The 23,619-nt window shown below is 38.7% G+C and overlaps 3 protein-coding genes and 1 long non-coding RNA gene across 5 annotated transcripts; 3 read left to right on the top strand and 1 right to left on the bottom strand.

Annotated features, from left to right (window-relative positions):
- The first annotated feature begins 3,517 nt into the window (after positions 1-3,517).
- Positions 3,518-10,188, top strand: LOC119888273 (spondin-2-like). Its single transcript, XM_038698765.1, has 6 exons — positions 3,518-3,728; positions 4,796-5,065; positions 5,432-5,655; positions 6,588-6,779; positions 7,140-7,326; positions 9,239-10,188. Exons 2-6 carry the CDS (start codon positions 4,831-4,833, stop codon positions 9,415-9,417), a joined length of 1,017 nt encoding a protein of 338 aa, XP_038554693.1. The 5' UTR covers positions 3,518-3,728; positions 4,796-4,830; the 3' UTR covers positions 9,418-10,188.
- Positions 10,189-12,107: 1,919 nt separating this feature from the next.
- Positions 12,108-15,222, top strand: LOC119888271 (transmembrane emp24 domain-containing protein 11-like). Its single transcript, XM_038698763.1, has 5 exons — positions 12,108-12,762; positions 13,509-13,600; positions 14,103-14,228; positions 14,409-14,555; positions 14,762-15,222. Exons 1-5 carry the CDS (start codon positions 12,633-12,635, stop codon positions 14,909-14,911), a joined length of 645 nt encoding a protein of 214 aa, XP_038554691.1. The 5' UTR covers positions 12,108-12,632; the 3' UTR covers positions 14,912-15,222.
- On the bottom strand, positions 12,696-16,018 carry LOC119888272. Its single transcript, XR_005441876.1, has 4 exons — positions 15,932-16,018; positions 14,144-14,235; positions 13,503-13,695; positions 12,696-12,769 (listed from the first exon to the last, which is right to left on the bottom strand). It is a non-coding gene; the product is annotated as an uncharacterized LOC119888272 (long non-coding RNA).
- On the top strand, positions 15,613-22,559 carry LOC119888269 (probable E3 SUMO-protein ligase RNF212). Of its 2 annotated transcripts, XM_038698761.1 has the most exons (13): positions 15,613-15,735; positions 15,947-16,063; positions 16,848-16,909; positions 17,045-17,119; positions 17,298-17,354; positions 17,667-17,725; positions 17,814-17,873; positions 18,836-18,897; positions 19,879-19,939; positions 20,578-20,620; positions 20,802-20,856; positions 21,827-21,896; positions 22,199-22,559. In XM_038698761.1, the coding sequence occupies exons 2-13, from the start codon at positions 15,955-15,957 to the stop codon at positions 22,326-22,328; spliced, it is 843 nt and encodes a 280-aa protein (XP_038554689.1). In that variant the 5' UTR covers positions 15,613-15,735; positions 15,947-15,954; the 3' UTR covers positions 22,329-22,559. The 2 variants fall into 2 exon arrangements, with proteins under 2 accessions (XP_038554689.1, XP_038554690.1); XM_038698762.1 differs by lacking the exon at positions 15,613-15,735 and having other exon boundaries at positions 15,936-16,063.
- The last annotated feature ends 1,060 nt before the right edge of the window (positions 22,560-23,619 follow it).

The raw sequence follows: 23,619 nt of genomic DNA, 5'->3' as shown, positions 1-23,619 counted from the left end.
CTGTGTGCGTCGTGTGTTTGCAAAGTCTATTCGTCCACTGCACGATAACACGTTACGCAGTTTAGTCAACCAACCAGCATCATCTAGAAACACTACAGACTCCTCTGTATTTATGTCAGTTTTTGGGCTCATTGCAGTTACTATCACTGTCTTCTAAAGACTTCTAAAGATTTGTTTTCATGTAATTGTCCGGGGGGTCATTGTATTACCTATAAAATATAAAATCTTGATAAGGCACACTTTGATTTTCATATGTTTACAAAAGGTATTTGCTGTTATTTTATTTTTTATGCAAACAAAATGGCAATTGTATTTGTAGTTTCACAACATTTTTACAATACCGTGATAATTTTGGTCACTATAATCGTGATATGAAATCTTCATACCGTTTCATCCCTAGCAGCAAGTAAACAGAGAAAACTTTTTCAAGGCCGTTCTGTATTCATAGTTAGACAGATACCGTGATGTATCATTTTAGGATTGTCTAGCAATATATCGATAATTGCAAAATTGCTGTATCGTGATATTATCGTGAGCCATGTATTGTGTATCGTGGGCACCCTGTGATTCTCACCCCTATGTGATACAGTCAAAAGCATGGGTAAGTGGAGATTGTTTTGTCATTTATTTTTTTCAAGGTCAAAAATGAACTCAAATGAAGCCAAAATGGCAGAAAGGTCCTAAATGTGCTCAGAATAATGGAAAGTTCAAACATTTACATGACAACTGAGCAAACTTAATATAGTTGAAAGTTCAAGAAGAAGTGTGTAACTGGACCTTGAGTGGAGACTGTTTTGTCTACCTACATGTCATTAAGATACCTGCTATGGAGAGAGTACCCACTACGTGGGTTTGCGGAAGTCCCCTTGTCTTATACACAACTGTCTCTCCTGTTGTACACACAGGGAGAACATGCAAACTCCACACAGAAAGGCCAGGGCAACCGGGGTTTGAACCCACAATCTTCCTGCTGTGAGGCCACAGTGCTAACCACTGTACCACTGTGCCGCCGAGGACTTATTTTTAGAAAATTCTGCAAGAGAACAACAGACCTGGAGCTGGTCTGCAAGAGAACAACAGACCTGGAGCTGGTTGGGATTCAGGAGCTTGATCCTGGATTACTGCGTGGATGTCTACAGACACAGGAATTCAAAGGATGGTCTTTCTAGGGTATATGGCATCTTGCTGGCTGTTGAGGAGTGATAATATACTGGACATATGCATGATGGAATGAAGTGATGGCGCAACATACTAAGGTGCATACCATGTACATGTGGTATCTGTGAATCCAAGTCATGAATTAGTCAGCACCAATCCCAGAGACCAAAACTGAAACCCACCAACTTCAGCCACTTTGCTCACAATTCCTCCTTCACTCATTTTGCTAAAATTTAATACAGTGCAGCACTGTTCAGTGTACAAGAGTTATGATGGTGGTGATGACTTAACTTTCCCTTTTTGAAAGCCACTGACTGAAAGTAGACTGGACTCTAAAGTCCAAACAATAAATCCTGGAAACTGTGAGAGGTTGAGTGAGGGCAACTGGTGTGTGTGTGCGTGTGTGTTTGTGTAGGTGTGTTAGTTTGTGTGTAAGAAACGTGAGCATATGGAAATCATTAGATGTGGGCTGATTCAGCATGCTAGCACATTTGTGTGTTTGCAAGTGAGCATGTGGAGTGTTGTCTGCCACCTCCAGGTTCAGTAAGTCAAGCCACACCCCCGACCTCCACACACACACACACACACACAGACACACACACACACACTGTAAAACACTCTGCAAAGACACTGCATTGTCTGTTCAGTCTAAACTAACTAATTTTCTTCCTTAAATATGACCAGTAACACTTCATGTTTTTAGCTATGTTTTTTTTTGTGAGTTAGTTTACAGTATTTCTTGTGTGTTTAATTGTAGAAAATGGTTGTAGACTGCTAGACATTACAACTCAAAAGATGATTATCTGTTGATGATGTGATGATAAGTGAATGCATTACTTGTGCATCACTGTGGTAGCACTGTGGCTATAAAGTGAGGTTCTGACCTAGTGTTGTGGTTACAGCTGTCCAAAGTAAAGCGTTTTTCTCCTTAATGCCTCAAATGCCAGAACATCCTTAATCACAAAGTGGGGTTGCAAAAGAGACATCATGATACTATTACAACAAATTCATTTTTGCCATTGGCAGGAAATATCTGTGCGCAGATGTGACAAATCAAAACAGACTAATGCGAAAATGTCTCTTAATCAGCAGCGTTTAACCGCTCCATCCAGAAAATCAGAACTCACCACAAGCTTCAGTGTCATACTTAAGCAGCGCTTTAGTCAGCAGCTGAAACGTAGCCTATGTAATGCAACATATGTGTTTTCACAATATCCAACATTGCAATATGCAACTTTTGATTTCCATGGTAAGTAACTTTGTAAGTAACTCTTTTTGGGAACCAGCTGTCAAATCTGAAATGCTGAGTGTCCATTGCATCACACCAAATAATTTGTTCTGAGATGTTAGACAATTAGTTGATTAGTCAATTAACAAAATATATCGGTAAGTGTATGTAAATTGAAAATATGTAGGCTTTGGACTGTTTTTCAGACAAAACAAACTATTTTAAGAGCTGACTTCAGCATACTGTCATAGGCATCTTTTGACATTTTTCAGACAAAATGTGAATTGGTTAATCAAAAAAATAATATAATAAATATATGTAATAGCAAATCAATTATTAAGGGATATATATATGACACTTTGCTACAATGAAAAGTAGTGAGTGTACAGCTTGTAAAACAGTGTACATTTGCTGTCCCCTCAAAATAACACATCACTCAGCCATTAATGTCTATACCTAAGTGAAAATGTCGAAAGTGTCAACATTTTGTGTGGCCACCATTATTTTCCAGCACTGCCTTAAACCTCTTGGGCATGGAGTTCACCAGAGCTTCACAGGTTGCCACTGTATATGCACACACATATATTGCCATTAAATATATCGTCTCTTTATATCTTAAAGCCCATAATTACTCATCATTTTGTTGGATGAAGCCTTAACTCACCCGACTTTATGAGGCCCTGAAAAACACATCAAAAGGACTTACGCAAATTGACTGTGAAACAGGCAATATAACATCCTACTTGAGTTAAAAAGCAGTACTGGGGCTGGCTCTAGCAGCTCAGCTGCAATTCAAAAACCGAGAGACATTTAGTGAACTATACAAAGACATTCTTAGCCTCATTAGTCATATCTGTTGGTATAGAAATCCACAGTATCATAATGTGAAATGACAATCTGTCCACGGAGCTGCACAGGACCCCTGGCTGTGCATCCAGAACTGCTGAACACATTAGTCAGTTATGGGCTACTTAAAAAGTAGGAGAGAGAGGAGGAGGACAGGGAGGAGGGAAAGTCAAAGTCAAAGGGCATCAAGGGGGCAGGGAAGTCATTGACAAGCAGATAGAAAGTATTGAAAGAAAATGAAGCAAGCTGAACCGGGGATTGGAGCAAGAGGGAAGAGGAGGGGGAAGAAAAGGGAGAAAGGAGAGAAAGAGGGAGAGGAGAGAGAGGGGTGAACCTCCTGGAAGACATAAATAAGCGAAAGAGGACTTGAAGCCTCGCAGTCACTATTCTCGACGGCCACATCCAACGCTCTCCTCTCCCCTTCTCCTCACCTCCAGCCTTCCTCTCCACTCATCTGCTGCAACCCTTCATTGATCTGGAACCTTGAGCAAAATCAGTGAGTAGTTTCTACACAGCATCTTCATCCTGTCGCCACATGACACAACAGAGATCATTATATTAGGAAGACTGCATTCATCAGTTTGCACAAATAAATGGAAAGGACAGCAGAATTATATTTAGAAGGCTACCAAGTGGAAATAGCATGAAATCATATTAAAGCAAAAACAAATTCAGATCAGAGCAAGTAAACATGTGACAAGGAAGTGTGGATGTAACAGATTTTATATGAATGCAATGTATTATATTTAGAAAGAATTAGTGTTGCAGTGAAATGCAAAAATCTGTAGACAAATATTAAACACATGATGTTCTACTTGTGAAAAAGTAGAGCAGCATTAAAATATGTAAATTGCAATAGCACTCACTGTAATTTAATCAAAATTTAAAATGAGAATACATTTTTGTAAGAACAGCACAATCTACACATTTAGTAATTCTGCATTAAGCAGAATTTGATATATTAAGTGGTCTAATTGATTAAACAACATCAAACTGCATATCACTATATGTGCATGCTGTATATATCTATACTTCTTAGAAGAAAGGTTGTGCTTCATACAAAATGTATGCATATTGAACAGGGGAACATTTAGCACCTGGACTCTTCACTTATCAGTTTTTAATAATACTGTTAAAAGAAAGACTTGAGAGAGAAGACCCACACCACCCAAGAGTCATTGAAAGATCTCAGGGAGGTTGCAGGATGAATGCAATGTGGCTGGCATAGCTTTATTCTATAAAATATCTTTGTGGCAGGAATGTAGAGCTTACCAGGTTGCAACCACAGCAAAGACCAAACTTTCAGTATCTACGTCTAAATTGATTCCTTCTGCCAATCATACACAGCTTAACTGAGTTTACGAGTCAAACAGTGGAAAAACAGTGGAGAACGTTTAAGTGAAACATTTTCCCTCTGACTCACATGCCCCACTTTTTAAACTCGACACGGCTGCTGCAGCCAGACGCTTTGCCCTTTTACCAATTCTCCTTGTCAGTCTTGGTAGAAACATTACAAGTGACCTTTCTCCTCCCTTTGTCATTCATTTTATGTATTTACTTTAGGTCCTTCATCCTCCCCCATATCAGCCCTCATTATCATGGACACCACAAGGAGCATCTTCTCCATCTCGGAGGCACTCTACCACCTGATTGTCATGATGCTGACACTGAGCGAAGGCGTTCATTCAATGCCTGTCCCTACTGATGTCCCCATGTGCACAGCTACAGAAACTGCCCAGTACAGGCTAATGTTTACCGGCAAGTGGACCCAAGCAGCTTTTCCTAAACAGTATCCTGTCTACCGTCCCCCTGCACAGTGGTCCAACCTTATTGGTAAGTACACAGCAAGCTGGTGTCAGACTGTACTCTCATTGGCCACAATAGCAGATGTGGAACAGTCTACTGATAGGATGAGTAACAGGAAGCTAATGACGGAAACTACAGAGAAATCAGAAAAATGCTGGATTGGTCAGTTTAAAGGAACTAAACAGCAAAAATGTATACTAGCATACTATTAAATGTTTATTCCCATTGAATGCCACTGATTTTTGTTTCAACACAGATGCAATCTTCTAAAAAATGTTTCTCTTTCTATACTTTTTCAGACATATATATAAACAGACTAATACAGTTTATGTACATCTCTGATGACTGCAAACTAATACCGGTAAGTTCCTTTCCCTCTCTCTCTGCTCTTAGGGGTGACTCACAGCTCTGACTACCACATCTGGCAGCGTAATGAGTTTGCCAGCAACGGAGTGAGGGAGTTTGCGGAGAAAGGCGAGGCCTGGACACTCATGAAGGAAGTCGAGTCGGCCGGCGAACGCATCCAGAGCGTATATGGGATCCTCTCCGCTCCCGCTGTTGTGGGAGGCACAGGCCAGATGAACACTGAGTTTGAGGTCTTCGCCAGGCACTCCTATGTAAGTCAATCAGCACCTGGTTTCCTTCAGTCTGGGTCGGGCATTGAGTATATTATACTTTTTCTGACAGGTCAATATAATGTATATATAACATGGTGGTGTGATGCTTTCCTTCTCCTAGGTCAAAGGGCTAAAGAATTTCTAAAGAATGTTGCCAATCACAGCTCTTATTAAGATCAAGTATTGTTTTTTCTATACTTCACTTGTAGTTTATGCCATCCTACCTTTCAAATATAATAACATGCACAATCGAATGCATAGATCATGCAAATTTCCATTTTGACCATATTATAAACTGATTAATTAAAAATAAAAAAAAAGCCCTAACTGGTACAATTTTGGCCTACCATACTTACTGTACTTTAATAGTGTACCATTATGATGGGTGCATTTTGGGTGCACTAGCTGGTAAATACTAAATTATAAATTATATATTATTATATTAATAATACATTTCCATTGAGGTTGTTGTCCCAGCACTATGATTTTAACAACAGAAAGAAATGAGATTAATAAACACCTGTAGCCTGCTCCTCATAACTGCTTAGGCTGGCAGGTCATCGCTACATTAGCCACAACTAGCATAACACACACAAATCTGCACTGTCAGCTGTTGCATTGTGCAATAAACTAAGTGCATTATAGCTTTAATTTCAACTTGTAATTTACTGAATATAATTGGAAAATGATTTCAGTACAGAGCGCAATAACCCACTTCTAAGTCTTCCTAGTGGCTGTAACCACACGACATAAGGTAAAACAGTTATCCACTCACAAACACTAAAACCAAATCATATATGGTGACATAAATAACAACCCTTTTCCATTCTCTTTCATTCTGACCCCCCTCCTCATGTCCCTCTCTTTCTCTTTTTTCTCTCTCTATGCTCCATCTCCCTCCCGACAATCTACTTCCTCCTCTGTATCTGCAGCTGTCGTTTATCGTGCGTATCGTTCCAAGCCCCGACTGGTTTGTGGGTGTGGACAGTGTTGACCTGTGTGATGGCGCCCACTGGAAAGAGAATGTGTCGCTGGAACTTTTCCCATACGATGCAGGAACTGACAGTGGGTTCACCTTCTCTTCTCCCAACTTTGAGACCATCCCACAGGACCACATTACACAGGTGGGTCAGCCTGAGCCAAGAGAAACATCCAATAATCCAAAACCAAAAATCACTTACAGTGTTAAAAAGGGCATGTGCTTAAAGTTGCTTGATAAAGCCAGTATTTGATGCCACTTTTTGTTGTATTGAAAAAGCAGCACAACAAACTCAGTTTGACAACAGAAGATAAAACAAATGCTTTAAGGCTTTGTTGACCTTTTGTATTTACTGTGTTTTCATCCTAGATATGCAATGTTTTTTACATTGCCAAAAATCATGTATTCCTTTGACATAATTAAAAGTATGTCACTATAAAGGTTGAGCCTTCTTTCACCTTCAATGACTCACAATATACATGAACCATTATGTTCCCCTCTACAGATCACTTCTTCCTTCCCTAGCCACCCTGCAAACTCATTTTTCTACCCCCGCTTGAAGCACCTGCCACCCATTGCCAAGGTAATGCTGACCAAGATAAAGAAGACCAATCAGATCATCAGCCTGCCTGTGGAGCCCACCCAGTCCAACCAACTGCCAACAGGAAACGAGATTGAGGACAAGCTCATAAGTATGTCTGAGGAACACCTTTTTCTTGACGATTGAAGTTATTTTTGTATTTGAGTATTTGACCACTTGTAGTGCTATGGAGCAATGTTTACAAGTATGCACATGTGCTTGTAAACGGGCGATGCTGTATAATATGCTGAAATAGAGATTAGTAAGATCATAATGTGTAAATTATGTTCTTGCAATACTGCAGGTTTGAATCCACCATTCCTACCCTAAGCTGCCTCTCTCCATTCCACTTGCACTGACCGAATAATATACACTTATTTCACTCAATGCTAGGCGCTTGGGTCTAAGTCTTTTGCTGACTCAAACAAAAGCATTTGGGAACCATTACAGGCCACCCACAAACTCAATTACTTCCAACCAGAAACAAGAGAAGCCTAATGAGAGTAGGACATCAGAATACGCCAGGGGACCATCTGGCAGTCTAAAGATGAGAGACTGACAAAGTGAAAGAGCATTTTAAGAAAACTACGTAGAAATTATGTACAGCAACGTTGGGGTGGTGACCCAAAATAGGATGTAGACATGCAAATTTGAACAAGATCTAGACATATATGGTAAAGCTGGATTTATTTAATTTTGGTTCCCAGACTGTTAAACTTTAAGACTGTCTGTTGTACAGATCAGTGGTAACAGTAAAACAAAACCAAACCACTGCAAGAATTAATAGGAAGACGGCTTGGAAAAATAAAGATGAAGAGAGTGTCAAACTACAAATAAAGCCAACGAAGCAGAAGTCAAACAAGGTCTGTGAGACTGATGTTTTCCAGTATGACAAGGAGGGGAAAAATAACCTTTTATAGAAACACAATTCACCACAGAAAAACTAAATATTTATGGGTGGGGGGTGGTTAGTGTGTCAACCTGGCAGTAGACAGTGCTGTAACCAGATTCAGTTTTCAGGGTGACTGTAAAGGTTTGACTCAGCATCACAGACTACAAGTCCGTTCCCCTGACTACCTATCAACAAACAACAGAGCAGTGCCAAGAATCTCGATCCCCATCCTGCCCTTCCATCTGTTTATCTTTCCCTCCTTCCATTAATCCCTCCATCTCTTTTATTCCTTCTGCCCAAGGTTTGAACAGCTTTCATTAAAGCTTAGCAATCACCTGCTCTAGATTACATCTGTGGAATACAACACCGATGTTAATTAGATCAATCAGCTTTGCTTCTTACAGCACTTAATGTTATCCTTCCCTCTGTCCATAATGGATACACAAGATGACATTTGACTTGCTTGTTCCGTCCCTCCATCAGAGCGTCCATCCATGTAGCTTCCGTACCGCCTCCCATCCTTCTGCTTTTCTACTCTTTAACTGACAACTAAGTCTGTGATACATATCAGCTGTATGCAAGCTTACAACAAGGTTGGCTGGCCGGTAAGTTCCCAGTGATGGAGATAGGGAGCTGAAAAATGAATGAAAAAGGCAGCTCCCTTTGGTGCCAATGGTAACACTGTTTCACTGTGAGTCGGGGCTTTGCTGACAAAGAGCAAGCACAGTCAGCAAAAACTCACTCAATAAATGAAGGTTAAAAAATCCAGTCACAATTAAACTCCAGCATCACAACCACTGCCAAGAATCTACAACGAGAAACTATGGGTTCATAAAGAGCTACCCGGACAGCATGCCGCCATTTCTTGTAATTTCCTTTAATTATTTTATTCACTTTTTTAAAAGACAAATTAGGGTTGAATAGCAGTGACTTTCCCTATTATGACTAACCCCTCTCCTTTCCATTAAAAAAAAAGTACAAAAAAGTCAACTCAAATTTCCACTCACAAATGTCAACCATTTGCCACTTCCACATAATAAATACAGTATATTGAGGAGGTAAGAATCCCATGCAAGAGCTAGCCAGCATTAAAAATATTAATGTGATTATAATGCCTATCCTCTCGCTGCAGATACCCCTCTGGACTGTGAGGTGTCACTGTGGTCTCCTTGGGGCTTGTGCAAAGGCAAGTGTGGTGACTCAGGCGTGCAGCACCGCACACGCTACATCCTAATGCACCCAGCCAACAATGGAGCTGCCTGCCCCCTGCTGGAGGAAGACAGGAAGTGCTTCCCTGACAACTGTTTATGACTAGGCCAGGGAAGGAGGGAGAAGAAAGAAAGGAAAGAGAGGATAGAGAAAAAAGAAAGAAAAACCAGGAAAGGGAGGAAAGGAAGAAGACAGAGAAACAACAGAAAAAGGTCTGCAGTGTATTCACATGAGGCATAACTATGACGAGCCGGAGTCCCCTTTTTCCTTCCTGGTCACATCCTCTTTCTATTGCAACGACTAATGTACTGTGTTAGATTGTCTGACTGTTAAATTGGGAGAAAATTCTCATCCTCAAGTCACATTGATAGATCTGATAGCCCTAGAATGGTGTAGTTTGGCAAGGTAGCTATTAGACACCAATTCAGTTTTAGCAGATTATCACAATTGTCTGAGGAGAGAACAATGGCTATGTTTTAAACATAACTATTAACTGAAAACACATTTTCACATTCTAATTGGGTTTGGTTTGACATTTCTGAAGACAGACATTTGCTTGCCCACAGTGGATCAAAACTCCAAGCAGCTTTCATTTAGCGGATTTGGAAAGAAATCTATATAAATGATACTTAAGATCTAAAATCCTCATTCAAGGGAATTGAGTCAGACATAGAAATTAATGTACAGTTAATTAAACTATGCCCCATTCAAAGCATAGTGTTTACGGAGACACTGTGGTTGTTTTCCTGAAGGCAAAGAATATATTTATTTACAGGATTTTAACCTGTAGTGTACAGTATATAAAATCTGAAAGTAATAACTTGTATTCCTTTATGTTATTATATTAGTTCAATACAGAATATATGTTTTTTGTAAAAAAAAAAAAAAAACACAAAAAATGTTCAAAAAAATGTATGTTTTTCGTTTGGACAATAAAGTGTAAAAATATCTAGATATTGTGTCCTCATTGATTACTGTTTATTCATGGAAGGGGTGGTCTATTTTGAAGGTTACTACATTGCGTATATTTGTAGTCTTATTTCCTTCACATAATCACAATAACTTTTGAGTAAAATTGTTTTCAAGGATATGGATTGAAACCTGTCTTTACTACCTCTGCTTAGTGCAATGTTGACCTCCAGTGACCTTTAAATCTCAATCACACATTTGGGTTTACTTACATTTGGGCTCCCAAGGTATTATTACTAACACTGGGGCTGCAGGATCAAATTGAGTGTAGAGAGAAATGCTTTTAACGGGATGACCTGGGTTCAAGCCCCGGTGTTGGCTGGATTTCGCCCTGATGAGGTGTTGGTCATAAAACGGGTGACGTGCTCACCAACTATTTAAAACAGTTCACCAAATGTTGATTTAGATCACGAGGCCTGAAATCTCTCAGAGCTTACTTTGGGCTCCAACGTCCAGTGCAACACATCCCAGTTTGAAGCAGGAGTCCCATTTTATAGGCAGAACAGACACCAGTTATACATAAAGTGACCTTTATTCAGAAAAGGTTTCTGGCCTGGTTGAAGGCGACACAATTTGAAACCGACTGAGAGTTTGCTTCTTTTATGAACGACAGTGGCTTTTGTAAAACATATGAAATCACTTACGACCACCCCCTCCCCTTTCCTACCAACCAACACAGAAACCATACTGCAGATGACAGATTGAACAGCAATAAGAACTAAACATCTGGTGCATGAGGGCGCTCCTTCTGTTTTGAAGGTAGTGGGAGAAGAAAATGACAGAGGCAGAGAATCAGGAGAAACAGGAGTGGAGTGGAGCAGATCCAGTTTCTTTCCTTACCAGCAGTTTCATCAACTAATACTTAGAGAGGTAAGACTAAAGAAGTACAGTACACCCTACATACAGGACTATATGCTGAAGAAAACATTATGGCATGTGTACACAACACAGGATTTTACCGCCATACCAACCAGGTCTCTAGGAATTTCTTTTGGTATGCTCAGGATATACATGACCACATGCATTAATGATTATAATATGCAACAAACAACCAGATCAAAACTTTTGCCACAGGAAAAATGTGTTAAAAAGGCAGAAGGAAGTGCTGCATGAACTAACTGAGTGATAGGTAGCACTATGTGGTTCACAGTAAATTGCACATTATTAATGATTGTATTTATAAGATATGTCTTGGAATATATTACAAAGTACAAAGACAGAATTTTGCAGGCACAATATCAATCTTTAAAACTGAATCTATTATTTTAATGGCACGTCTATTTAATGTAGCGATTTAGTATTCAGTTTCTGTAAAACTACTGAAGTGTGGGAGGAGAAGGAACTCTGATTCTTTGCTTACTTAGAGGAATAACAACTTTTGCAGATGGTTAATATGAGATGGGTTTATACTGTGAGTGGGGGGTTTTCTTTATAAGTGACCTCATCTAAGGTAAGCACGTGGCAACTATTGTATGTAATGGTTTAACAATTTGCAGGAAGATTTCATACTGTAGTAACACACACTGTGGAATTGGTAATCCTTACATCTTAAAAGGTTGAAAAAGTTAAACTTTTTTCATTTTTCAGGATTAACCACAATACTACAGTACTGCTTGCTCATACATATTCTCACCCTAGAGTACCCTAAAGGCACAATAAACACATTCTTGGATATGTTACTTGTTCTTCTTGTATCTTGTTGATAGCTAGCAATTTATCCCTTAGGGCACAGCTCAGCATCTATCACTTTCAATTTAGTGTGGTAAATGCAGAGTAGGCAGTTGGCCCTGTGGTGGAAATAAACCACAGCATTAAATAAGTCTACTGCAACGTTAACATGTTTAATAGCATGTACCAAAGTTCTTACATTATAACAGTAATTGGTGTATATTTGCTCTATAATATAATATAGCAATAGAAAATCTGTTCCATGGATTTGTGGAACAGATAGGTCATGATGCTACTCCTACACTTCATGTTGGTGTATTATAAGCACACAGTTGGATGTATCTGTTGCAAATGGTCGGTCCCAATCAGTCCCTATTCTTTGCAGATTTGCTATTGGCTCCCAGGTAACCAGTCACAAAATGACCAGAATGTCTCGTCACACAAACAGCACCTGTGAGTTTCACACACTCAAACTGGGTCCCTTACAGCCTTCCACTTTACATATTTGCTATAGGACATCGGTGTTTGTCTATAGTCAATGAAAATTTATAGTCGATGAAAAGTACTTCAATCTTGAGTTAGAATTTGAAGATCTACAAAATAAGTCAGTTGGAACTACAGGCCAAATATTCCGTCACTCTCAAGTGTATTGTAATTTAATAGCTCATTGTTAACTGAAAATGGGTTTGCGAGGCATTGCCTTTGTCCTCCAGTGTTACCTGATGTTGGCAGCAGCCATGTATTTTGATCTCGGAGCACAGGAGGAAAAATGCATCATTGAGGAGATTCCTGAAGACCTGCTGGTCACCGGTGAGTCCTTGGGAGGGAATATTCCTCCTGAGTGTCGTTTACAACTCAACAGAAGTCATGAATGTGGAATTAGATTTTGAAAAGTGTATTGTGAATTGCTATGTGATAGTTGAATCATTCAGTAAAGTTATATGTACTTCCATGATAGTATGTCTCTTATTTCAGCAAGTGCAAAAGCCATTTATAGTTTCCAAACTGTCTATTAAGTCGAGTCTTTGTGAAAACTGATTTGTTCTGTGCTTAGCCATGAAAATGTAAAGAGCATTTATTCACTGTGCACTCCACTAATTGTACTCACAAGTACTAAATATATCCTACAATTAGTCATACAATGAGGGATGGAGAGAAAAAATAGTTTGTGTACTTGGGTGACATTTGTTTTAACAGTAACATGTCAAGGAACGTATATATGAACTACTATACTATGTATAAACATTGATTATTATGAATTGTAATGTAAATCCTAATATAACATAATTTATATTCCCTCTTCATGTTCAGTCTAATCCTGTGATGTTGTTACAGCACAAGCTTGATAATAACTTTTACTATTACTGTGAGTGACTGTGTTTGTGAATACTAGTATTTATTGCTGCTCTTACTAGTATGTATTGTCAGTTGTAGATCTGTAGTTGATGCTCTGTTGATGCTTGTATGTTGTTCCTCAAATGTAAGTCGCTTTGGATAAAAGCGTCTGTCAAATGAGTAAATGTAAATGTAAATGTAAATGTGTGTCTTACCTTCAGGTTATTTCTTTTTGGAGCCTTGGGATTTGAAGACATTAACCAACTCCCCTCATCTCGGCATCACTGTGACAGTCAGAGACCCAAACCATGAGGTACTGCACTCACAGAAGAGGTTTATCACCAAGCCAGGGTCACACAGACTTGTGTGTGGTGGTGGTACATTAAAAACAGGTGCTGGCTGGTTTCTCTGTTCAAACCAAACCCAAACAAGGACAAAATACATTTAACACAGTGTTACTGAAGGTTAGCACTGTATGGTTTGATTGATGAGAAATACTTACAGCATAAGCCTTTTTCTCTGTTATTGTTTTATAACAGTATTGTATTACACCTTCAGTTCAGCTTTTTGCCTAATGATGTGGTCCCAATATGAAAGAAATCCTTCAGAGTTTCATCGCAAACTTGTTTTGCAATGCCAAACAGCCATTAATGAGAAAATCTATCAGCTATCCTTTTCATATACTAATGCATCAGTTCCTCTTCTTTGGCACTTGACCAACCAAAAAATAACTAATAGAATGAAAACGGCATCTTCATTTTATTGACCCAAAGCTGAAGAAATGTTAGTCTAACAGTGACTTTCCTGCTCTCTAGGTTCTGATGAACAAACGCTATGGTAAATTTGGTAAATTCACCTTCACAGCTCACGCCTCTGGTCAGCACTACCTTTGCTTCCAAACCAACTCCACAAGCTTTGCTGTCTATGCTAAAGAGAGGCTGGTGAGACCTATGGACACAAACACAAAATGCATTTAAAACAGAGGGGAAAATGCAGCAACACATACAGTCTTGCAGAATTACAATATTATATCACACACTAAGTCAAGTCTGTCAATTGAGAGCAGACTAGTCACAGACTTTTGAAAATAATCAATAGTTTTCGTCCATTGTGCTGTACAGAAGGTACATTTGGACGTTCAGATGGGAGAGCACTCGATTGACCCCAACACTAAAAAGACCAAAGACAACATGGAAACTCTGGAGAACAGCCTCAGTCACCTCATAGATCAGATGATGTACATCACCAGGCATCAGGAGTACCAGAGGGTAAATAAGCATTTTACTGTCTGCAGACATAACAATCGCATGATGTGACAGTACATGTGAGTACATCGCACAACAGAGAGCTCAGAGGAAAAGGTAGGCTATGCTGTGGCTTGAAATGAATCATATCACATGCCATCTCTTCTGGCCTTAAAAAAGGATGTCAGATTTCATGTCTCTCTTATGTTTTATATTCCCTACTCATTCAGGAGAAAGAGGAGGTGTTTCGTCAGATCAGTGAGGACACCAACAGTAAAGTTCTATGGTGGGCCGTGGTGCAGACCTCTATTCTGCTTTCGGTCGGTTTCTGGCAGATGAAACGACTCAAAGACTTCTTCATCGCCAAGAAGCTGGTCTGATGATGACCCCTGACCTGTCAGATCTACACAGTGACCTTATAGCATGTCCTGGCCATACTTGTCCCAGTGTCTATACTGTAGTCTGCAACAAGTATACTTTATGTCTGTATCGCTTCAAAAGTAAAAGCACTCTCCTCTTATTGCCAAGCGGGTGGTGACAGAGACATGGGATATAGGATTAAAAAGTATGTATGGCGAAAATAAGTGTAAGGTCTTGAGATTTTTTAGAAAATGTTGTTTGCTGTTTGGCCCCATTACAAAGCATAATAAGCATAATATGAACAATGTTTATCAGGATTGCCCACACAACAACACTGAATAAAAAAATAATAAAAATGATTTGAAGAATTGTATTCTGATTATTTCCCTTTTGAAACAATAAGCAATATTAATTAAACAACTGATTTTATGAATAACTTATTTTCAAATATGTAACTTTCAATAATTCATCTAACAGTTGTATAGATAACGTTATATGACGTTACAAGCTAACTAACGTTAGTTATATTATGATAACGTTATTTTCAAGATTATTTTAACTAAGGTTCCTTAAAATGAATGAAAAAAGGACGTCTTTGTTGGCGTTATAGGAAATAGCCTATAAAGCAGAGCAGTTAAACAGTTATAGTAGTCATTAATGCATAATATATACATATAAAATGTTATATAATAGCTTTGTTAGTTAAGATAATTAACTAACAAAGGGACACCCACGTCTGTGGTTACGTAAAGCAGTTGGCTCCCACGCCCCAGATCTGTTGGTTAGCTAACTTAACACTAGCTATAAGTTAGCATTTAGCTTCACTTGCAGCGGGATATCCTAGGTAACGTAACAAACCCACATCTACCTAACTGTAAGAATGGGTTAGCCATGTTATAAAGTTGTCCTAAACGTAAAACAAATACACAAGGTGTTTCACAACACTCAATAAATGTGACAACTGTAATACCTGGCTAAATTTGTAAACTCAGTCAACAAGCGTAACTCCTAGCAACAACGAGTTAGCAAAGTTAACTAACCTTATCTTCTTGCAGGTCTTCAAATGGCTTACTGGATGTGCTGCAACTCCTGCTTCCTTTCCCCCAGTGCTGCCAGAAAGGTTGCTGTTACAACCTGCGGCCATGTCATCTGTGGTGTCTGTTATCAGAAAGGTAGAAAAATGTTTATGATGCTAACAACAGTCAATACATTCACTGTTAGGAACATTTGGATGTATTTAGGTGAACAGCTCCAAATTTCAACTTCAGTTGTACCATGCCTGTTTGTCCAGGCTGTGTGAAAGCGTGATTAGACAGGGACATCTGTTGGACTTAAAGTGAAATTGCAGAACTGATGTCTTACTGATGTTTTAAACCAGATGTACTCATGCCCGGTGCTTCTTAACAAACATTTTCGTGCCTAAGCCCTCTCAAAAGACACAAATGAGTGACCCATTGAATACATTTTCCCCCGGGAGAGCTACATTTTTATTGTGGCAAAAGGTTTGATATTGTTCTTGGCTATTGTTTTGTAACAGCAGAGAGAGTGAAATCTCGGATCCAGTCATGCTGTCAGTGGGTGCTTCTCTTTATATCCTCAAATTAAATAAGAGTGAAATTACACCATTCAACATTAGATATGGGACATCTTGAAGTACTCCTGGAGGTGCCTTGGTCCCACTTTGGGAGCCACTGATCATATTTCAAAAGGAATTAGTCTGTTCCTGATGGGTCTAGTCTTGATATTATAATTTGCTCTGGCTTCCAGGGTTAGACCCAGGGGTTACGCTTAATTAATTCTGGGACTCAGGCAGAAGCACTTTGAGAACCCCTTTTTGTTCAATTTCTTTATTGGATTTAGAGTCTACATCCTACATGTCAGTGAACCTAGAATGATTATCCATTTAATTCATTGTTTTGTGATTTTGTCCATATATAAGTGCAACTTTTCTTCCAGGCAAACAAGACAAGTGTTTAATATGCAACGCCAAATGCCAAGTATCACCTGTCACTGACAAAGTAAGCACCTTTCTTATCATTAAATGACATCCTCTGGTGGGATAACATCACACTTTACAACTTTAGAAACAGACAGACAGACATCATTTTACAATCCTACTGTTGTTGTAGTCATGTGAAATGTGTTTGTTTCAGAGCAGCTCAGAGGTGAAGGCTCTGTTTTCCGACATCAACGTTGTGGCAAACAAACATCTGACGGAAATCAGCAAAGTTTGGTCATTTTCTAGCTTCACAGTCTTAGTAACTGTTCTTATATCAGTTCAGCATTTAAATCCAAGTCAGTTTTAAAATGATTTCCTTAAATGGCTGTTTTGCAGAGTTATATATGTATTTGTATATTATTTATTATTGCAGACTCCACTCAACACGGCCTCTTCCCTTTTTTCAGGTTATAATGTTCCAGGCAAGACATCAAAAGAGACTATTGACTTACTACCAGCAAAGGGTGAGAGATATCTATGTTGCTGCTGTGGACGTTTGTTGGTGTGTATGTTTGTGTCTTTGAGAGTTTGCTTTTCTTAATTTGACAGGTAATGGGCAATATTTTTGAGGTTCAGTGTTATTCTATTATTAATTTTGCTTTGGAGTAAACCAGTGTGACATACATTCTTTTAACCCACCAACCATGTTGAAAGTATGATTTAATTAGTTTCCACTTCTATTTGTTGCCTACTAAAATAGATATAAACACTACTGAAAGTATAATATTGTCAAACCTGTTGTACAAGTGCATCACTAACCATTTTATCTATTACAGAATGAGAAACTAGAAGAGGTGTTAGTCAAGATGAAGCAAGAAATGCAGCAGATGGCAAAGTTAGTTAAAGCATACGTTTATAATGCATTTTCATACATACATCTAAACTGCAGTTTATGAAAAATAATGATTTCTTTCTCTTTAAAGGAAGCTGAATGAACAGAGCGCTTACATTACTAAGCTGGAAAACTCTCTTCAGCATCAGAGGTACAGCCTAGAGTAGATACTTAAATACTATCATATTAGATTCAGATGCTGATGTTCTGGTAATGGGATATTAAAATATGAGTAACCCATTATAAGTATTGCTCATGTGTTACAATTGTATCATTCTCCAAGATTTGAGACCTCTATTTAAAATATTTATAGGGCAATTAGTTTGTTAATGCTTGTATATTTGATCTGTAGCTGGAATCTTTGCCTACTTTAACAGCCATTATGTTGTGTAATTATCCAGTATTTAGTTGTTCCACAAACTAGACTATCCTGAAAACTATATTTTATTTTCCAAAGTGTTAGCCAACAAGCATTTGGGTCATGTTTCATTTTAATTTCCCATTCTGTAGATGATCTTTGTAGCATCCTTCATTCACACAGGATTTAAACATCATATGTGGTACTGCGTGGTCATGCATCAGTGATCATGCTCATAAAATAAAACTCTAAAATAACATTAAATTGGGATTTCTGGATGTAGAGAAACCTTTAATGATTTGGAATTAAACGGTGGTGGTGTGTACCTCTTTGAGTTTGGCAGCACCTTAGCATATAAAGTTATTTTCAACTACCCGACTGTTATGCCTCACCTCTCTCTAGGTGTCACTCCTGGCACATCTACTCCTGGCCTGCTGCAACCACAACCCCGAATTAGTTCAAAGTTGTTCTTTTTTTTTTTTTTTACAAAGGGCAGAAAAGCTGCCTTTCAAAAATGTTAATAACAATAATATAATCAATATTATAGCCTGCAGTTTTAGAAAATATGTTGGCTCATAGAACTCTATATCATTCACTTATAATTTGAGTACTGCATCTAAGTCATTTTAAAATGTTCTCTAAAGTACAAAGAGTCATCATCTCATTGTAGGATTCACACCGACAACTATGTTAAAAGCAGCTATGTCTGTTTTGTTGGTAGTGATTAACCTTGTTTATTACTGTTCTCACCCCAGTGCTAAGGTTTCACAGTCACAGATGGGTCACAGTCCTCACACTCCACATGGACGTAAATCAGGTAAACAACAATCTCATTTAAATGTCAATTTTGTATTGGTTGGCCTCTGTGACAGATGTAGAGTATGGCACCTGTTCAGTCTGAAACACCCTTAACTGCCATTCACATGTCTATAAATGCTGTAATTTTATTTTTATACTCTGCACTCATTATACATAGATGTATTAGTCAACGTGTTATACCTGAATACCTGTTTAATATATCCTGCTAACATTTTGTTCACTGTACATCATTGCCTTGATCCAAACTGATAATGGCGATGAAGAAAATTAACATTATTATTAATGGACAGGATTATATTGTACTCCACTTAAAACATGGCAGTAGACCAGAAACCTTAAGTACAAGACAAGTCTGACCAGGTCAAGTCAAGACTGAGTCCAAATGGGCTTCGTGTCCAAGTCAAGAAACCAAAAACACAAAACAGCTCCCATTCAGTATTCTTCATACTGTTGTTGTTCATAGTAAGAGTTAAATGTGACATAACTTCGATCACTCAGTACAGTCCTTTTGAAACATACTAGGAAAAGGAGGAAATGTAAATTTGTCAAAGCTTTACTAAAATTGTGATATAATTGTTATAACTCCAACCAAAGATTGTAATAGGCGACACTGTAGACCAAGAAAGAGACAAGAAAGAGACAAGTTTTAGATAACATTAAGAATTGTTCTGTTTTAGGCTGGCCCGTCAAGACTACTACTTGTTGCTTTATGTTTGTCCCACAAAACCCTTTTTGTAAAACTAGTAAGAAAATGCAGGATGGGCTAGTGGCTGAAAAAGCCAAAGTTAGCAGGTTTATGTAGCAAGACCAGAAACTGGAGTGACACTGTTTGCAATTAGGCCGCTGACTGACCATAAAACTGCCTCAAGTCACATCTTTGTGGCCATATCACTAAACCACAGCACAACCACTAATATCTCATCATCAATAATATACAGTGGTTGTTAATGTTGTGTTTCTGTTTCTTGTTTGGGCTTAGTCCTACATATCCCATTTAACTCTTCCATGTCCCTCTCAAGACACTCCTCATCAACTAATGTGTGAGTATTGTCCCTCACTAACTGTATCTCTGAACATCTTTAACCTTTTTCTATGTTCATCTTTGATTTGCAATCTCTTCACCCATCTCAATCCCTGTTTCATTTTATGCTGCCCTTCATTACTTTTCACCATAAGAGCAGGGGGGAGAGAATGTAGAAGGTATTTCACAGTGCAAACAAGCTATATCCCAGGTTCAGTCCCAATGTCCCAATTGCCCTGCCCTGCGGCTATCTAAACACACACACCACTGAATAAGCTAAGCTTCACTTGGGTTTAGTCAGGATTCTCTATTGGGTTTCCAAGGCACCGTTGACACAGGTTTGATTGACTGCTTGAGTTTAATAATACAATTATTGTTTTATCCGGTGAGACTCTTCTACTGAGTGAAAGCAGTATACATGATGTATTGCGGATATTTGCAGTATTACTGTGGAGCCTGTAGGGTCAATTCACTTTTGATTTAAAAAGTAAATTTATGCTTTGTTTGCTCATGAAAAGTTATAATTTTAATAGGAATAATACATTTTAATTATAAAGTGCTTTCTTCTCTCTCGCAAGGTTTCATTTAGAGAACCAAAGCATAATATCAAGAGACTTGGCTAACAAGACGAATGAAGTGTGCTCTCTTGTCTTGCAGCGCTGAAAACATGGAAGTGGATGAAAGAAGTCTTTTCAGGAAAGTAAGTTTCATTATTTCACCCTCCATTTCATCTATGAAATAAATATGTATTTTATGAGCTCTGTCAACATTATACAGCATGTTGACATTTACTTTAAGATGTTAGTACATAAAGAATAAGAGTGTTGAAAAATAGCATATAAAAAGTCATGATTTGTGATGTTTCTCTCTGTGTTTCTCAGCCTAACACTGTCCCCAGACTGTCATTAATCAGTCCTCCACAAGATGGACGAATGGGTATGTGCTTTGCTCTGCATGTCATAAAGCTTTTGTTTTTGGTACTCGCTACAGGAAGATCTGTTGTCTGTGTCAAATTTTGCTCATATCCTTGTATCTGCTTTGGCCATTGTATTGTTTTAATTACATCAATGCATAAAGTATTACTAAATCACTAAAAATCACACGTTATACTACCTAGGATATAACACAATTAACACAGGATATAATACAATTAAGTCTCAGTGTCTCTCTCTGCCAAAGGTATGCATCTAATGCTGCGTATTTATAAACAAAGTGTCACAGACATAATTGCACTATAATCATGTGACAACACCATCTTGTTTGGGGGTTATGGACTCCGCAGTTGACCACCCACAGTGATTAAACCAAAACAGATGTTGGCAGTTGTTATGCTTAGGATTACACCTACTGAGCTCCTTCTTTTTGATTATGTAATTGAGTCCCTTAAAGGATTTGACCTCTATTGTGGCAGATAAATCAGTTGACAGCCTTCAAATGTTATTAGGATTGTGTAGATCATCACTATATCTGTGTGTGATAGGTTAAGTAAATATTGTATTGAAGGAAATCTTTAACCAGCGGCAGATTAATTGGGCTATTTGAAATGCTTAACAGACAGTTCAATTTATTGTTATTACTAGGAAAGAATGACATGGCCCATTTGTTATAGAGCTCTCTGTAGCAGAGGGTTGTGTACATGCTGTAGGTATTTTACCCTGTTGTGTAGCAACATCTAAATTTGTGAAAGTGAAAAATGTAAGATATTAATTATTTTGGAAGATAACTCACACATTTATCTCGTCTTCCTGGAGGATTTTCTAAATGAAACTTGCACCAAGCACCTGTGATGGAACACATAAGCCTATAATGACCCAGAAATATATTGTGAATTTTATCATTATGAGCCATTATGTCTGCATGACCTGTGTTAAGGATTAACGTTGGGCCTCTCTGGTGTTATGTTTAGGTACCATCCTTCACAGATCATCCAATCAGATCCCGCTGGCCAACCATTCAGCTCGCTCAGCCACAGTCAGGTGACTAGTTTCACTCAGTAATGACATCATATTAAAATCAGAATAATGCAGATTAATTATTTTACAATACCCCAACTTTCACAAGCCATTCCTGATTTGACTGAGGGTTAGCATAAGAAGAGGCAGCGAATGCATACACTTTGCTGTATCAGTTTTGCTTATAATAGCTTAATTCGATATGATATTCTGTATGTTATTCCTCATAGAGCTCTGTTGTTTTCCAAAAAACACTTCAGTGAGCCACACTGTTGCACTAGGTGAAATGTTTCTTTATCCTTTATTCCGCTCCTCTCCTCTCCCAGTCGTTATCAAGGATCACCCGTAACCTCAGATATTTCATACGGCCAGAGTTCTGGATGGAAGTCTCCCATGTTCAAGCCTCTCTCCTCCTTCAGACACTCCATGTCCTCCCTGGTCTGCCCTCGCCCTTAACAAACACACACACATCATGAAGCCTTCAGAGGAGATACACTGACATATGTACATAGAGATATCTGTGTCTCTCACAACCTAAAATGAGCCATCAGCCAGTCTGTGTGTTGTTTTTTAATGACCCTGGATTCACAGGTGAAATCGCACATATTTGTCTTGAAGCCAAGCTTGTGTTGTTGAATTTCAAGTTTTTTTTTCCTCATAATTAATTAAACTAATGAAATAATGGCATGAGCCTTGTTGTTTTTTGAAATATGGTATACAGTATCTTTCAGCATTGTCTTTCCCATCCTGCATCATACTACATTTATTCAGATGAAATCTACTAAACGTTTGACCTCATTGCTGTTTTGGTGGTCACAGTTCAGGTTATCAAGTAGAGTTAAGAGTTGTTTAACCATGTTGTTTTGAAAGTGAATTACTTTCACTAATCCAGCAGAGAGATCTACAGGCCTCAACCCACAGAGTCTTACAAGCCTCTAGCCAAAGGCACAATTTGACGTGACGCTGCACCTGCACCTGTTCAATTTACAAAGATAAACTGGGATTATGTTAAAATAATACCGCCATTTACTGGATTCTACAAGAATAGACTTCAAGGCTGCAGTAACATTAAGGATGCCTTCAGGCAACTACTACCCTCAACAATAGCTTCCGCACTCCTGGCCTGCTGCTTGTAACTTCAGTAACACATCTCATGATTTCACCCTCAAATCTTGTTAGAAAACAGCTGCAAGTGAAGACAAAGCAAAGTGTAGCCAAATAGAAACATGATATCACCTGAAGTCATCCCAGCAAGGAAAAGCTGATGCAGTGAAGCGGGTGGCAAGGACAGCCAGATGTGTTCAGACAAGTTCGTTCTCTCTTTGTCGACCTGCTTTTTTGCCTCTATTGTCCCTGGTTGTCAGGGTGGTGAATGGTGTCTATTGAAGAGGGCTCAGGTGTGACTGTGTGTGTGTGTGTTCTGGGTTTGTGCAAGCTATATTCAGGCACTTACTAGTGTGTGTGTGTGTGTGTGTGTGTGTGTGAAGTTAAAGGGTATTGTACGTAGTCAGTAGGCCTGATCCTCCTCTGCGCTCCAGTGGGATTTGAAGTCGTTTCCTGTTTTTTTAAGGTCCACTTAGAGTGAAATGACTCCCTGGGGCAGACTAAGCTGCCATGGTGTCACATACTGACAGGGAGAAGACTAAATCAGAATAATCTCTCCCTTATGCACACACACACACACACAAACACAAGGTCATCTCTTGTGCTGTACCTCTCTCAATTACGGTAATATAGCACTATTCTT

The sequence above is a fragment of the Micropterus salmoides genome, unplaced genomic scaffold (assembly GCF_014851395.1).
Source record: "Micropterus salmoides isolate LMB-PRFRI ecotype aquatic unplaced genomic scaffold, ASM1485139v1 Ms_hic_scaffold_5, whole genome shotgun sequence".
Taxonomy (NCBI): Eukaryota; Metazoa; Chordata; class Actinopteri; order Centrarchiformes; family Centrarchidae; genus Micropterus; species Micropterus salmoides.
This window is presented reverse-complemented; position numbering and strand designations above follow the sequence as displayed.

Bases quoted from the DNA above. Each gene is read 5' to 3' on its own strand.
- LOC119888273 (XM_038698765.1), top strand. From the start codon at position 4,831: ATGGACACCACAAGGAGCATCTTCTCCATCTCGGAGGCACTCTACCAC. The intron at 5,066-5,431 runs GTAAGTACACAG...CTCTGCTCTTAG, and splicing joins ACAGTGGTCCAACCTTATTG to GGGTGACTCACAGCTCTGAC. The intron at 7,327-9,238 runs GTATGTCTGAGG...CTCTCGCTGCAG, and splicing joins GATTGAGGACAAGCTCATAA to ATACCCCTCTGGACTGTGAG.
- LOC119888271 (XM_038698763.1), top strand. From the start codon at position 12,633: ATGGGTTTGCGAGGCATTGCCTTTGTCCTCCAGTGTTACCTGATGTTG. The intron at 14,229-14,408 runs GTGAGACCTATG...TGTGCTGTACAG, and splicing joins TCTATGCTAAAGAGAGGCTG to AAGGTACATTTGGACGTTCA. The intron at 14,556-14,761 runs GTAAATAAGCAT...CTACTCATTCAG, and splicing joins GGCATCAGGAGTACCAGAGG to GAGAAAGAGGAGGTGTTTCG.
- LOC119888269 (XM_038698761.1), top strand. From the start codon at position 15,955: ATGGCTTACTGGATGTGCTGCAACTCCTGCTTCCTTTCCCCCAGTGCT. The intron at 19,940-20,577 runs GTGAGTATTGTC...CTTGTCTTGCAG, and splicing joins CACTCCTCATCAACTAATGT to CGCTGAAAACATGGAAGTGG. The intron at 20,621-20,801 runs GTAAGTTTCATT...TGTGTTTCTCAG, and splicing joins AAAGAAGTCTTTTCAGGAAA to CCTAACACTGTCCCCAGACT.